Raw genomic sequence first — 17,512 nt, 5'->3', positions numbered from 1 at the left:
GCAACACACACCTCCAGATTCTAACAGGTTCTAATTGGTGTATTTAATATAAATTTTAGCCTCATTGAGAAACTCAAAGCGAGGGTTAAATAAGTGATTGATGGTTGTTCAGGTCTATGCAATAGAACATATTGCTGTGAACTCGGGATTTCACATTTCCATTCTCTTAAACTCATCCTTTCCTCACTCTCTCTCTTTCTGCAACGTGTGAATGTGTGAATGCTTGTGTTCATGTGTTAGATTAGTTTATGTCTTAGGTTTATATAAATAAAACTGATTTATATTTTAAAAGAGAAGTATCTTGTGTTTTCTGCTCACAAGTTAATGCCTTAATCTGTCGATTTCGTTACTGTGCTAGTTAATAGTGTTTTCACTATATTTGGGATTTTAATATCCAGTGCAGAGTTTGTTATACGGCTCGTTCAGTGAATCGCCGTAACACTGATTCTGTTCGAATCCCTATAAAATCATAAATGATTCCCTTTGAGCTAAATTAAACTATTTGTTTAAATTACGTATTAATATTATAAAATGTAATAAACCCCTACATTTTTATTGGTGGAGAATATGCGGGCAGATTAATCTAAATTGTGAGCATAAACCAAGTATTTAATATTTTTCTATTGCCGCGGATGAGAGACGAGACTTGTGTGTGTGCGCGTGCGCGTGAGTGACGTCAGCTGCGCGCGCCCCGCTTGAATGAATGAGAGACGCGTCTGAGCAGAGACTAGTGTGTGTGTGCGTCAGCTGCGCGCGCCCCGCTTGAATGAATGAAGTCAGCAAAAGAGCTTCTCAGACTGCAGTAAGTGAACTTAAAGTTAACATCTGAGATCGTACAATAAGGTCGAAATTGAGCGTGTTCCTCTCTTTCTGTAATGCCTTTTATTTATAGTTGAAGTGATGTCCTGCGGGTTCCAGGTCAGTCAGTATTCTCCTGAATCTCAGTCTGTTAGCAGAACGAAGCTAAACTGCAGTGATTAAACGGGGAATAAATCAGTGTATAAAGAATAGTTTTGAGCGTGTTCCTCAATCCTATTTATCAGAGCCATTATTATTCATAGTTTGATTAGCAGTGCGTGTTCCATTGTTAAATCATCTATGACTCCCTCAGTTAAACATTAGACAATAACGCTTGTCTGTTTGTGTAACTGTTCACTAAGTGAAGTTAATCTCGCTCAACACCGCGTGTGTCCGGGAGATTTTAATGGGAGTTTTAAAAGCTTTATCAAGTAAAGTTTAACTTTGAACCAACAGCGAAGAAAACCTGTTGTGTTTATGCGTTATATTCTGATACAGCACTGTTTCCCTGCAGTACCAAGCTGCTATTTTAATAAAGTTTAACTCTGAACGAACTGAGAGTTTAAGCGCCACATCGCAGAACAGCTAAAAGCGGTGTTGTTTATTTGTACAGTGTGGAAATGCGCTGACATTTCATGTAACATGCTTAACTGTACTGGCAATGCAACGTTTGTTTTGGTTTCCACAGTTACGATCGATCGTGACACGGAAGTCTTAACCTACTTCCGGAGCAACTTTGTACTGCGCACGCGCAGCACATCGATGCTGATGTAAACAAACTCATGCTGTTGCTAAGCTAACGAAACGGTTGTTTACCTGGTACAAGTCTATGCTAAAGATTAGCCTCAAAGGTTAGCAGTTAGCATTAACCCCCGGTGGTTTAATACAGTGTGTGTGTTTGGAAAGCTAAAGTGGTTTAACCCCTTTAAACACCTCAACTAATAGACTTGTTGGTCTTTCTATTTCTTATTTCTCTAATTTCTCACTTCTTACCACTTATTTGCATTTTACTAGAAAGGGAAATACTAGTTCACAATTATTAATTGTGCCAAATTCAAAATTTAATTAAAACATTAAATTTATTTGGAATCATTCAAATTTCCCTCAGATCATTTCATATGATCAATACTTCTAGTATTCTCTTCTGGGCCTAATCATTTTAGATACAAATAAGTCTTGAACTTGGAACGTTTAAGTAAACTTATTCTATCTAATTGATTTATTACCCATATTAATAGATTCTATTCAGACTTATACTCACTCATTACTTTATTGCGTTTTATTCCCTCATTCTTCCTGTTTTGGTTATACACTTAGCCACTATTTTTATTTACTGATTTTCTCCTTTATTTAATTTAAATTTTTGTTTATTTTTGACATTTATTAATTTTCATTTTACTTTGTCTCACCTGAGCCTTAATAGGAGACAGTGTTATCCCTCACTACGAGTTCAAATAAATTAAAGAGACAAATCTCTTGCACCCAAAATTTTATTTTTGTTGATTAGTTGTGGAGCAACTGACAACAACTCGTAGTCGGGCATAACGGCTTGCTAGTGGACCCGATCCACTCAATTTACTGTCTCTTTCTGTTCTCTCCTGCTTTCTTTCATCTTCACTTTTCACATTTGTGGGGACCTGTAAGAACCATCAATCAATTCTAAGTGAATGAGATACACAAGCTTGTCAAAAGGACTAATCATCTTTACGAATTTGATTGTAATCGTTCTTCCTAACCTCCCTACATTAAAACGCAATCAAAATTTTAACATCTCATACAACACTGAGATCAATTTTAATAGAGAAGTTTTGAGCAACCGTTGCCTTCGCAGCCTCCCTGGTGAGCGGTCAACTGTAAGGTGTACGTTGTCAATCCTGTCAGACTAAAAAGAGATATCAGAATTATTATTATATTCATCTGTCGAGAACAGAGATTTAATAATATTGTTTGCCTCTTGATAACATTTAATTGAAAAAAAAAAAAATTTAATAAATAATTTCTCATTTAAAAAAAAAAAAAGGGAATTGTTTATTTTAATTGAATTTGCTTTTCACCTGTTTTCTCTCTTTCCCCTCTTCCTCATTAGAGTGACGAAGTCTTCACATCTTTAGTCTACCACCTAGACACTGCGACCAACACAGTCATCACCACCACACTACATTAGTGGTTCAAAATCACTGACACAACACTTAGTTGCCTCACCTACACATAGGCTTTTACTCCACACAGATCTGTGTCAGTCTCTCTTCTCCCTAGCGTGCCAACATGCCGCAGACTGCAAACCCCTTTGCACAAGGGGAAGATGGGAACACTTGGCTGAGAGGCACGACAGACAGCCTCACCCCCAAGACCCTTGAACTGTTATTATTTCTAATAATAATCCTAATCCTGAGAAGATTCCTGACACAAGATTCAAGCCAGAACAACAACCACGAGGAGCTAGTCAAAATCTCCAGCTCTCTAAGCTATGCCTTCACAACCCAGCTGAAACTGAGTGACAAGCACGTCACCCACCTTCAAGAGGAGCTGACACATGTTCAACGCCGCATAGACAAGCTGGAAGTGAAAGTTCAAGATCAACACAAAGCACCCAACGAAAGGGAGCAGGAATCAACGGAACAAGTTAAGGAGCTCCAAGCAGCCCTGACAGCAGCTCAGCTCGACCAACAACATGCAAAGGCTGCCCAGAAAGACCTGGTAAACAGACTCCAGTATGCTGAACAGCTCCTAGAGAAAGCCAAGCATGACATCAGCGACAAGAATGCTGAAATCGGTGCCTTGAAAGACCACCTTGAAAGGTACAGCTCTAAAATAGACAATCTGACCCAACAAATAGACGATACCAACGATCAGCTCTACATGGTCAGAAAAGAACTTAAACATGCTGATGAGCAGAAACAAGAGCCAAGACGAGAGAAACAGCTCTCAGCCTCACCTCTGCTGAGCAGAGCAGAGTCCCACATCCAAGAACTGGTATACAGCGAAAGAAGCGAAGAGCCACAACCCAAAACCTCACCTGCCTTCGCCACAGAACTCTTTCCTGTCAACGAAAGTAAACCTCCCATCCAAGCAGACCTCGGAGCTGCACATGGGATGACCATCAACGACCTCGACAAGCTGTCTAAAAACATCAGCAAGTTCGACCCGAACTCCAAAGAGGGCCACACCATCCAGGCCCATCTTCAAGATATCGACTTCTATCTGGAAATGAGACCTCATGTGACTGACAGAGACAGGTTATACCTCCTTAGAGCCACGTCCAGTTCCGAGGTACGAAACTTTCTAGATCGACAGCCGAGTCGAACGAAGTCAGACTACCAGCTACTTCGTGAAGTCCTGATTAAAGAATTTACAGACTCTGAATCTGAACATGGACTGTTAACTGCCTTAGAAACCAAACAAGGTCGACAAGAGGCTCCACAAGCTTACTACAACCGACTCCGACAAGCCTACTTCGGTGCACACAACGAACCTGACCTTGAAGAGGATGTGAACTTCAAAAGCCTCTTCCTAAGAAATCTGCACCCCGGAGTCAGCCACCATCTAGGCGTCATGGCCTGTCCACACTCCATGACCACCCAACAGTTGCGTGACCTAACACAGAAGGCCTACAACAAGCAGAAGATGGCCTCAAAGAAAGGTAACACAACCTCCACACTCTTGAACTCTGGCAACAAAGACTCAAGCTTTGCACTGGACGACACCCAGTTGCATCACGACACCAGAGTCCTCCATCAAGAGCACAGAGAACGTGACCCCCATGTCCACGACAGCTATCAGCCCAATCGCTGGAAAAATCCATGGGACCAACCACGCTTCTCAAGAAACCACAACAACTGGAAACCTAACCAGACATCCAAAGGTAATCGCCTGACTCATCCAAGAGCGACTCGTGTGGGTAAGCGACAACGAAACCCACCTCAGCACCACTCAGACATGCACAGTGCTGAGTATGCACAAGAACAAGACAGCTTACCATCAGAAGACATGGAACAAGTCATGAAACAACTGAACGAGTTCCTTCAAGATAAGCTGAACACGGATGACTACAAAATTGAGTCATGCTCGCTGTGACCAGCGACAGAACGGAAGGCCGGTGATCACATGGTACAACACCATATCAGAGATGACAAGCACCTGTTCAACAACCACCCAGAATGAACAAGTCTCTCACGGCCAACCACTGACGAAAACTGAGGTACCAGAGAACATCACCTCAGTCACCCATCACTCACTAGCCAACTGCTAAATGAACTAAAACTTCAAGAACCACATTCACGTCTGTGCAACAGCAACCACCAAAGCACAGAAGGTCAGAACGTCTGCCACATCCAGAAGGCAGCACAAGAGGAATGCATCATAGGAGACGAAGTTTGCATCCCAGCTTCACACAGCCATGCCAAACTACCTCCGACTGTTTGCTAAAGAACTTCCTGCCTTGCTGGACTGACTCCCATTAGATCATGGACACGCCCTCATCCACGCCAAGGATGCAGAGAGCCAGTCTTCACTGACATACCAGAAAAGGGGGAAGACAACACAGACTGAAACAGATCTGACCACACCTACACTACACCACTAACACACATAACATTACCTATACCCAGAGGTAACCACATCTACTGATAACACATTCCACAAACATATTCTTCTCACAAGTAGAATATACAAATTGGAGCATAACAAAGTTACATACACCACCTTGAAGAAACATGCAGCTATCCTCACAATAGGTAGAACACCTGACACTAAGTTAAGGTACATTACTTCCTAGCTGCACATGACATCCTAGCTCAACAGAAGTTGCAAACCACGCTAGGAAAACCCACAGCAGCTTTGTTTGTTTTGTTCTTCTTTCACCTATACTTTTCCTTCCCCTCTTTCTTTAGTAGGTGCAAAACCTAGATACCCTGCAAGGGTCAAAGGTCTGATATTAGGATTGACTCGTCACACCTAATATCCGCAAGCCACTCTAAACTGAATGGAAGCCAGAGAGCTCCATGCACGATAGGTCAATTCATTTTACCACAAATGATGCCACCAGAAACTAAAGGTGAACATTCATAAGTTAAGACAACTTAGAAGGAACAAACAAATTTAAATCACAAAACTTGATCGAAGAATCAAAGTATTCAACCGAATTAGAACAACAATTTCCAAATTGAATTGTTCAATTTACTAAACCATACTGACTAATTGAATATAACCGTCTGTACCTCAAATAACCTGAGGACCTGCACCAATACAGTAACTGTTATGGAGGTGTTGTCTTGTTGTTTGCTGTGTTCTTGTCTGCTTCTTCTGCCTTTGTGTTTCCAGCGCTCGACGACGTCTTCAACTAAACACCTCGCCGATCGAAAGGGGGAGATGTAGGATATCATAGACTGAATCAGACAATTTTTAAGATGCATAACATTGAAACCTGAGGAGCTGGAATGCAGAGAGGCCTTAAGGAACAGGACGTCATAAATCTAGGTTGAAGCAAGCAATCCCAACTCGCAAGCTCTCTTTCACCAAACAACTTGCAACACTGAGGACAAAGAAACACTTATTGATAATTCCAATTCAAGAAGGAGACTGTCAAATTGGTTGCAAGTAATCAAGACTGATGTTCACATGTAAACCTGTGATAGAAATTCATTAGATACAGACTCTTTCGGGCGTGTCTCCACACATAAAAGACCGTCCAAACCGACATTCCTTCGTTCTCCTAACTATACAAATACTTTATTTTTCATATGCACATAAAATCATCCTAAAAGGACATTTTTATGCAGAACCCCACATATGATTGTAATATCCTTGTTTTAATCACTCATTGTGTATGTCTTTTAATCATTATTGAATAGCTCGTGCCTTAAAGATAAATATTGCATATTTAGTATGTATGAGCTCGAAAATGCATGCTGTGAATGTTTCTTCCAATCAATTCTTTGTCAAAGGCATCATAGTCTTATTATGAAATCATGTTCAAAAAAGTATATTTTGCCAAAGCCTCTAAAATTCGGACCATGTGACTGATAACAGGCTGATTTATGATGTGAAGAACACACCCTAGCTAAGCAAGGACAATACCTAATTGGTCAATACGTCCAGATGGGACGGTCCAGAAGCTGAGTTTAAAACCTCAGGACATCCTCCATTCTCTCTCTTGTCTCTTTTACCTCTCTTGCCTTTTTACTCTCTCCAACTCTCGTCCCTCTCACCGCGTGCGTGCTGCTCTTTGAGCATGCTCAGGCCTCATGTGCCATAATGAGAAGGAAAACAACTTAGTCTCATTACATCATTTTATTTTATTATTTTACGTTGGTTTTCTTTTCTTTCCGTGGAGTTTCGTGTGTTAATGTTAAAGCTTCGACTGCACTTCTTCAAACGTCCAGCAAGCCAACGCCCAAGAGACATCACTTCAAAGACTACTGAACTTCCAGCCAATCAGACACTTCGGGAAACCCCCTGTCTGCAACGAGGACACAACCCCGTTACGCAGGCAAAGCAACACACACCTCCAGATTCTAACAGGTTCTAATTGGTGTATTTAATATAAATTTTAGCCTCATTGAGAAACTCAAAGCGAGGGTTAAATAAGTGATTGATGGTTGTTCAGGTCTATGCAATAGAACATATTGCTGTGAACTCGGGATTTCACATTTCCATTCTCTTAAACTCATCCTTTCCTCACTCTCTCTCTTTCTGCAACGTGTGAATGTGTGAATGCTTGTGTTCATGTGTTAGATTAGTTTATGTCTTAGGTTTATATAAATAAAACTGATTTATATTTTAAAAGAGAAGTATCTTGTGTTTTCTGCTCACAAGTTAATGCCTTAATCTGTCGATTTCGTTACTGTGCTAGTTAATAGTGTTTTCACTATATTTGGGATTTTAATATCCAGTGCAGAGTTTGTTATACGGCTCGTTCAGTGAATCGCCGTAACACTGATTCTGTTCGAATCCCTATAAAATCATAAATGATTCCCTTTGAGCTAAATTAAACTATTTGTTTAAATTACGTATTAATATTATAAAATGTAATAAACCCCTACAACTAACTTCCTCCAGATTTCCTCTGTCCTTTCACTGTAAAACACATCAAAATCTTCACGAGAGAGAGAGGGATGTGTCTTTGAAGGGCTTAAACGTATGATGTTTACCAGCTATTTCCTGCAAGCTTTAATTAGACAAACCATCTCCATTTAATTGCATTGTGTTCTTCAAAGATAAATAAATAACAGGGTTTACTCCAGGGATTCTTCAGAGGAGTTATCTCTCTCTCTCCCCCTCTTTCCTTTTTATTTTTTCCTCTGTTCTTTTGCTAATTTTCAAATCATGTTTGAAAGCAGTTGGAACACAGACTGTATTTATTAGACAAATGTTTGTGTGAAAATGGCATCTTTAGTATCCAAGCCAAGTGTTTTAATCTGAAATCGTAAAATCACAATAGTGTTTTCTTTCTTTTTTTATGGTGTTCCAGATCCATTTAAAACACAATTCATTCAGCAGTTCATGTAGAAAATTGTTTTCTCTTGCTGAATTTAAAAGATTTTTCCTCTCGTCACCTTGGACATCCGTGTTTATCATTGACCCTTATGGAGATTAACATTCGGTATAGTGGAGATTCATTAGTGGGCTGTTTCTGGATGGTTGTTCTGTTGTTTGGGGTCTGATTGTCTGGTTTCATGTCCTGTCTGTCTGTCTGTCAGGCACTGGTCCGGCTTCCTCCCCAGATCTCGCAGAGTGAGGAAGTTCTCCGCTTCTTCGAGACCAAACCAGATGATATCACCCCTCCCGTAGAGTGAGTGTCACACAGACCTTCACAAACCAATGTCTGCACATTCTCTCAAACAGAGCAACCTAAATTAATGCATTTACACAAATATGATGCTATAGCTATATGTGGAATGGAATACAGTACTGCTAAATGCATACTACACAACACTGTATGCTGCATTGTATTTAAAAAAAAATAGTGTGTTCAAAGGTTGACACATCAGTCTCAGATGTTTCTCTTAAAATTCATTAAGGTATAGAAAAATTAACAATTTGCTGATTTGAATCCACATTATAAGAGAATTTGGAGGAAATATTTGAGCACAGTTTAGGGATTGTTGAGATTACTTCTATAACTATAGAGCCGGGTTGTTATTGTTAAATGAAACAAAAATTAAAACCAAACCATAAAAATTATGAAGTGAAATGAAATATAAAAAAGTTTAAACTTAGTTTTTTTCAGCTTGTTGCCAAGGTTTAATTTCTTTTTTTCTTTTACTTTACCTATAAGTACTAAAAATACTAAGCTGAAATAATAATTAATACATACTACAGTACAGTGTGTGTATATATATATATATATATATATATATATATATATTAGTGATGTCAAATGATTAATCGCGATTAATCGCATCCAAAATAAAAGTTTTTGTATATTTATGTGTATATTTATTATGTATATATAAATACAAACACATGCATGTATATATTTAAGAAAATTATGTTATGTTTATATATTAGATTTATTTATATACAGAGCCAGGTAGATTAATTACAAATTGTAATCCGTTACTGATTCCAGATTACATGACAAAAATTGTAGTCAGTAACGTAATCCATTACATTACACATTTTAGGTAATATAATCAGATTACTTTTAGATTACTTTTGAATTACTTTTGACCTAACTCGTTTATCATATTGATTTAAACAGGATAATCTTGTACCATAATGATGTAAAAATACAACGAGTGAAATATATACCTTTCATTTAAATTAACATGAAGTGCATTAAACATTTTATAACATCAAGGTTTCCCAAACTGGGGTTCTTAAAGGAACTGTAGGGGGTTTTTATAAAAAAAAAAATTCAAATAATAATAAAAACTATAGTAGTTTATCAGTGATTAAGGAGAAACATCTGAACAAAAAAAAATCTCCATTTGATTTCTTAAAGAAACTATTCTGATATTAAAGAGATATCATTTTTGATTGTATTTATTGTGGCACTAGAAATGGAAGATTGAGTGGGTTGCACTGTAGAACACAATATTCCATGCAATGTTTTCTGGATATTCAAAGAATTTGCCGTACACAGTGTACACGCTGCATACAGACTGGCCTGATTTCTCACACTCCCACACATTCTGCATGGTGTTGTGTACATTTTTGAGCCTCCTGCTGTATTTACATACTTTCCTTTGATTAGCTCTGTAAAGATTTTTATAATTTGGAACTCAAGAATGTCACTTCTTAATTGTAAGAGAATGTTTGTGTGTGAAGAGAGGTGCAAATGTGTTTCTATGTGTGAAAGAGAAAGAACCGCAGTTTTTCTTCATTATCCAGCTTTAAGTTACTCCCAACCCGACACATTTTAATCACAAGGATGGTATTGTTTAATTAACACTAATGTGAATGTGTGCAGTCCTCTGTGAGTGTGTATATGAAAGTCTTCCCCCAGGCTGGGCCATAATTAGCTCTCATGAATCCCATGAAAATTTGAGCCAAAAGAAAACCTAAAAAAGGAAAGACAAAAAAATTTATAGAGAAGAGACGGAGAAACCCACAAAATAGTTTATTTGCTATATACACTACCTTTCAAATTTTGGGGTCAGTAAGAAATAAAAAAATTTTATTCAGCAAAAATACATTAAATTGATCAAAAGTGACAGTAAAAATATTAGTGTACAAAAATGTATCTGTAAATGTAAAATTATCACCATTTACCACAAAAATGTTAATCAGCACAGCTGTTTTAAACACTGATAATAATAAGAAATGTTTCTTGAGCATCTTGAGCAAAATATTAGAACGATTTCTGAAGAATCTGAAAATTTAGCTTTGCATCACAGGAATAAATAGCATTTTAAAATATATTAAAATAGAAAACAGCTATTTTAAATTGTAATAATAACTGCAGCCTTGGTAAGCATAAGACACTCCATTCAAAATCATTACAAATTTTGAACAGTAGTGTATAATTTCAATTAATTATTTATTTTCATTTCTTTATTTTAAAGAAAGTGCAGTACAAATGACTTTGGCATCAAAGTTTTTTTAATTATTATTTTTTATGTATTTTTATTTTTAACGAGGGCATAATTATTGAGTTGTAACTGTCAATCTTTCACTCGCTGCCGGATTGTTTTGTAATCTCACATAAGCAGCTCTGTTTGCTGTAGTAGTGGAATGAAAAAATGAACACGAGTCTGTGACCGTTTACTTTCATCCTCATGTCTGTAGTTGATATTTTCTGTTGCTTGGGCACTGTTTCTGTACCCGGAGCTGTCCATCACATGCTCATTTAAAATGTTCAGCTTTTCTTTCCCTCTGTCTGGATTTCTCCCTGGTGATATGAAGTAGGCAATCTATTTTCATGTTCAAAACACATTCATCATATGCTGCAGTGGCTACACACAACCACGCACTTACATACACCAACACACACACTGCTCACTCTTTACTACTATGCTGTAGCTATCCAGAAAAACACAATCATTTTGTCTGTCATCTGCAGTGCAACCTTGAACACTCTCATGATTTTATGTTGCTGCTCGTGTCTGTGGACAGTTCTTTATATTATAACAGCCCAACTCTGACAACAAATTATGAGTGTGTGCGTTTACATGATGTTACAATCAATGACATATATTTAAAATGAACTTCATACATATTTATGCTTTCATCTAAAGTAAATAATAATAATAAAAAAATATGCCAATTGGTCAGTACAGCATTCCAGCCATTTCAGAGTGATTATAATATTAGTAATTAACAATACTATTTTATAAACTGCTTTGCTGTGTAGTGTTTAAGCATAATATTTGAGTATTTGTTTATATATATTGAGCACATTTTGAGGCATTGTTATCACTTCTCTAAGAAGGCTTATTATTATTTAATAAAACTACAACTATAAAAAATATTGTCGGTACTGAAAACATGTGAACTGAAAAAAAAAGTAAGTTATATAAGTTTAAACTTTTATTTCAGCTAGTTGGCAAGGTATAATTGATCAATTTCTTTTACTTTGATTTGAAGTACTTGAAGAAATAAATAAAAATCAGAACTACAGTAGGCTATATATATAAAAACTCACTAAAGCTAATAAAAATGTCCCATAATGTCATGTAATATGTAATGTGTCATGTAACATTATCTTATCATACTGTATAGCACTTATTTTATTTCTGTCACTTTTGATCAGCTTAACATGTCCTTCTGTAATTAAACTATTAATTTCCTAAAAAAATAAATAAAAAAAATATCACTAATATCTAAATCGGCTCTTTTCCTCTTTGGCAGATGCTGCCATCATTTGAGCGGTTTATGCACCTGATGTTCGAGAGCTGACTGTCTTGACTCTCATGTTGCTGTGATGTGTTATTCACATATCTGAGTGTTAATTTCTCAGAGCTCTATTAGAACAGACACATTGCTGCTAATGGAACAGCCTAATGTCATTCACCTCTGTGGGTTTTTTGTTATGCTGCTTTAGTTGCTAGAAATTTCAGCCCGTTTTCCATGTTTGCGCGTGTGTGGTTTACAGACTGTGGCCTACAGTGAGCTGTATGTGATAGATGGATTTATATCAGGCTAAGCTGGATGAGTACGTCTCGCAGTCTCGGATATACAGATTTGGAGTCCAGCGGTTAGTATATTAAAATGAAACGGGCTCTTTAAGAGAGTGTGTCTGTGAGTGTGCATCCTATCAGTCATCAGTGTGTGTGTGTGTGTGTGTGTGTGTGTGTGTGTGTGTGTGTGTTTGTGTCACTATTAAAGTTTCACTCCATGGCAAACACCCACAGCACTTTAGATTGAACAGTAATAAATTTGCATGTGTCTAGCAGTAGATATACTGTAATTGGTCAAACAAATGTGTGTATCTCTCTGTATATATTGATTCTCTATAGCAGCAGCATATGTTCTGTTCAGCTGTTCACGCTAACTGCTGATCTTTTTCAGTGGTGTGATTTCACAGGTGTCTGTTTCTGAACTTATGTGAGACACTTGAAATGGCTTACAGCATCATACAAATGCTGTCATACAGATGTATGTCTGCAGGCAGTCAGATTTTAGCCCGCTTTGTTGAGAATGGAGGAGGGATTAGTGTTATTTTATCATTTTATTGTATTTATATAGTGTTATTTTATTACATTTTTTAAAGAAACTAATACTTTTATTCAGCAAGGATGCATTAAATTTATCTTAATTGACTAAAGATATTTATAATGCTCCAAAAGATTTTTATTTCAAATAAATGCTGTTCTTATGAGTGTTGGCTGCTGAAAATTCAGCTTTGCATCACAGGAATCAATTATATAAAAAAAAAAAAATTAATTTAAAATGTAATAATATTTCACAATATTACTGATTTTACTTATCAAATACATGTAGCATTGGAGATCATAAAGGACCCCCCCCCCCAGAAACATTTTAGCATTTAATGTATTAAAAATGAGAATTCAAAAAATTTGAAACTTTTTGACATGTCTTTACATATCTTTATATATTAAGGAATTGTAAGAGTATTATGTTACTTTTTCATTCCAAATTCAGCTTCTGTCATCATTTACTTACCCACATATTGTTCCAATATGACTATCTTTCTTTCTTCTGCTGTTGAAAAATTGACTGATCACTCATTTCTATATAATGATAGTAAGTACTGTATGTAGCTGTGCTTTCACTCCACACACACACACACACACACACACACACACACACACACACACACACACACAAAAACAACACCACCACATAATAGCATCATAATAGTATGACTGATACACTATTTCAAGACTTCTGAAGCCGTACAGTAGCTTCAGATGAGCAGACTCAAATTGAAGTCAATATTCACTCATAATCTACTTATTTTATAGTGGTTCTTTGTCATTTTGAAGCTGGGAAGCTTGCATTACTAAAAAAAGAGGGTGACTATATCTTGAATTTTCATTGTTGGATGAACTCTTCCTTTAAATGAGCAGATGTCTGGCTCAAGCTACCCTTTTAAATTGTATTACTTGCAAAATTTTACAATCATTTGCCACTATGAACTGTTAAACTTATGTTGCCAGATTATTATCACCCAAAACAGATGGTTCTTTCGTAACATTACCTAGATTTTTCTTTCTAGGCGAGATGTGGAGTCATGGAGTTCATTGAATGATGTGGAATAATGGATTGGTTGAATGTGGTCTGTCTTCAGGACGGTTGAAGTGAAGGTGAAATCTGAGATGCATTTGTGCCGTGTAAGTGTGCTGCTAGTGTTTCTGTTTTTAGACGGATATGAATTATTGATTCGCTGAAGATTTCCACCGGGAAATAAATTCCCCCGAGGAAAAACACAAACGTGAGCACTCTTGATCTTGAGAGCTTGGCCACTTTCAGAAAATACTGATCTATGATAAGATTTCCCACCTTGATTTCAAACGTGCAACTTATTCCATATCATCTCCCGTCCTGCGCATTCATGGCATTTGTTTTGCTTAGTGGATTTGCTTTTTAACTACCACAGTTTGTGCCATAAGACTTGTAGCGTGTTTGTGCTGCATGGCTGTTCTCAGGGACAATGTAGGGCACTGTTGACAATGAAAACCCTCCGTTAACACTGCTGGAGGGAAAGAACTCCTCCCATCTGAGGAAGACAGACAAAGATGCTCTTTGAAAACTCACAATAAGCCTCAACTAATTCATAATTGCTGCTAGACAACAGTAGTCAGTGAAATCAGGGAGTCAAAGATTTAGCCTACATTTGAAGAAAAAAGTAAGTTTGTCAGGACTGTAGTAAATAATTTTATATTAGATAACAGTTTGTCTAACATATATAACGCTGTAAAATATTTTTGTATGTTTTTGAAGTTTATTCAGATATATGTTGTGCAAAACAAATATTTCAGACTTTCTACTCAGATGTAGTTTGATGTGTTACTTTTCATTCTTTTGTAACTATTTGCGAAATTTACTAGCAAATTTTAAAAATAAATGCTACATAAAAAAAAAACATAAATAAATAAACAAATAAAATTACATACTCAAGTAAGTGCACTGTAAAAAGTGATAAGTTGACTTGACTTAAAAAAATTGAGGAAACCCCTTGCCTTCAAATTATCAAGTAAATAATAATTAAAAAAATTAAGTTAAGTGAATTGTCAGGTTCACTTAACTTATTTTTTTTTATTATTATTTACTTGATAATTTTAAGGCAACGTGTTTCCTCAATTTCAAGTTAAGTCAGCTTATCACTTTTTACAGTGTGGCATGGAATAAGATATTGACTTAAATAATGAATTTTAAGATTTATTTAGATATTTTATAGAAGTGAGCGACTGAACACCTTTACAAATGTAAATGTAAATCTTTCTAAAGCATAAAGCTTTTTTTTCACAATCAAGGGGAAATTGACTATTTGGAGCCATCTGCTGGAAGACTTTGAAATTGCAGCTTAAACAGACAAAACATGGAAAAGTGAACTCTTCCTCAAATATTTCTGCATTTGGGAGATTTAATTGATCAATTATTTGTTTATTATTATTATTGTTGTAAGATAATTTATTTATTTCTGATTTAATTCTTTAAATAAGATTGCTTCTGTACACGGAAATGTCAAATAATTATTATTATTTTTTTTAATTTGTTTGTTTGTAGATTGTAAAAATATTTCATTATTAACACTGAACAAATAGAGACGTCCTATTCTAATTATCAGTGTAAATGAAGTGTTATGACCACTAAAGGGCACTCTAAAAGCTACTATCATTCTTATCTTTTATTTTATTACCATTTAAATAGCCTTTTTTTTTTTTGTAGGAATTTTTATTTTAGGTCTTATTTTCTCAACAATGTCAATGCTTATTTGCATTTTGGGAATTACTGAGTGTTAATTTTATACACCGCATTCTGAAAATGGAATTTACACATTTTTTGATTGAAATATAAGAAATATAATTTGTTATATATATATATATATATATAGCTGACAGTTGTCTGCTGTCTATTAGTCTTTCTCTGTCACACACTCACACACATAATTTAAATACGCTGTGGCTGGTTGCTTTTCCTGTCAGACACATTTTTTCCACCCAGACTGAATTCTTTACATATCCTGAGCTCACAGACAAGTGACTGGAGTCCCAGGAGATCTGTGAACACTGCAGCTTGCGTTCACAGCACACTGGAGAGTGTTTTACCCTTAAGTGTGCAATAGAGTGTCAAACAAAAGCTGCTATCCAGTACAGACAGAATTGGGATGTCATGGCTGTAGAGACTGAACCTAAAGTATTACTCTACACAATTGCACAAGAAATAGTATTAACATTCAAAATCACAAACCCTAAATAAGCTTATAGATCTCTAGCATAAGATCACTCCAGTATCTCTCTGTGTGTCCATTATTCCGTGTATTGAACCCGTGCACTGACATCAGATCTGAGACAGATGGCAATGATCAGAGCAGCGTTTCCACCACAAACAGACGTTTGCTATTTTAGACCATCTGATGTTGAGCAGTCTCTCTCACTGTCTCTCTCTGTTTGCCGACTGTGTACAGGGGAACATTTTTTTATTAGCTGGTATGATGGATGGTTGTTGGTAGGCTGTGTATTCCCACATGGAGTGCTGTAAATCCTGACCTGGTTATCCTATAGTCTTTCTGCGTAATTAAATGGGGTGGGGGCTCTGACTTAAACCCCTTAGAGAAACAAGTGACATTTGATCACAGTGCTGGAAATAAATACACTCAAAATTAGATAGTATGGAAAAATGTATATTTCAGTTCCCATATTTTCAGTTTACATAATCTTTTAATTTAATTTAATTTTATTAAATTACATTTTATTTTATTAAATTAAATTACATTTTATTTTATATTATTTAATGATTTTTTTTATTCTTATATTTTTTACATTAACGTGACAATCAAAATGTGTCCAAATATGTTTTTTTTTTATTTTTTTTTAAACATGCTGTTTTTAGTTTGAACAGTATATTTAGTGTTTTATTATTTAAATATTTATATACTATTTATTATTTTAATATTTTGCATGAATTTGCATCGTTCAAAAGTTTGGGGTTGAAAATATATTTTTAAATGTTTTTGACAAAAGTCTCTTTTGCTCACCAAGGCTGCATTTATTTGATCAAAAATGCTAAATATTATAACAATTGAAAAGAAGTGTTTTCTATCTGAATATTTTTATTTTTATGTAAATTAGTCCTGTGATGCAAAGCTGAATTTTCAGCAGCCATTATTTTAGTCTTAAGTATCACATGATCCTTCAGAAATCATTCTAATATGTGATGTAATATCAAACCTAATATATATCTTATTATCAGTGCTGAAAACAGTTATGCTGCTTAATAGTTTTGTTGAAACGGTGACACTTTTTTTTTTTCTCAACATTTGATGAACACAAAGTTAAATAGAACAACATTTATTTATATTTATTTGAAATAGAAAACCTTTATAACATTATAAAAATATCGACTGTTGTTTAATGTCGAATAAAAGTATTAATTTATAAAAAAAAAATTAACTGACCAAAAACAGTGTATATACGTGTATGTGGATTATAGTGTATTATTAACACTAAAAGGGTTGATTTAAAATATGAAAGGCTTATGTAATAGGTTTTCTGGGTGTAAAGCAGGTCTCAGTGTAAAATGATTTTGTATGAAATGAAAGACTCATTCAGTGGAGAGTCTGTCATGAATGGCTGGTTTAGGTGCA

The 17,512-nt window shown here is 35.8% G+C and overlaps 1 protein-coding gene across 3 annotated transcripts in view; it reads left to right on the top strand.

The window, feature by feature from the left end:
• The window catches only part of LOC306874150 (SH3 and PX domain-containing protein 2A), a 124,003-nt gene that overhangs the window by 41,050 nt on the left and 65,441 nt on the right, over positions 1-17,512 (top strand). For all 3 annotated transcript variants that reach the window (XM_079423965.1, XM_079423966.1, XM_079423964.1), the window contains exon 5: positions 8,496-8,587. In XM_079423965.1, the coding sequence (XP_079280091.1) occupies positions 8,496-8,587 (92 nt within the window). The remainder of the gene's footprint in view (positions 1-8,495; positions 8,588-17,512) is intronic.

The sequence above is a fragment of the Barbus barbus genome (assembly GCF_936440315.1).
Source record: "Barbus barbus genome assembly, chromosome: 8".
In the NCBI taxonomy this organism is placed as follows: Eukaryota; Metazoa; Chordata; class Actinopteri; order Cypriniformes; family Cyprinidae; genus Barbus; species Barbus barbus.
Note: the sequence above shows the minus strand (reverse complement) of the source record. Positions and strands in the feature narration are given on the sequence as shown.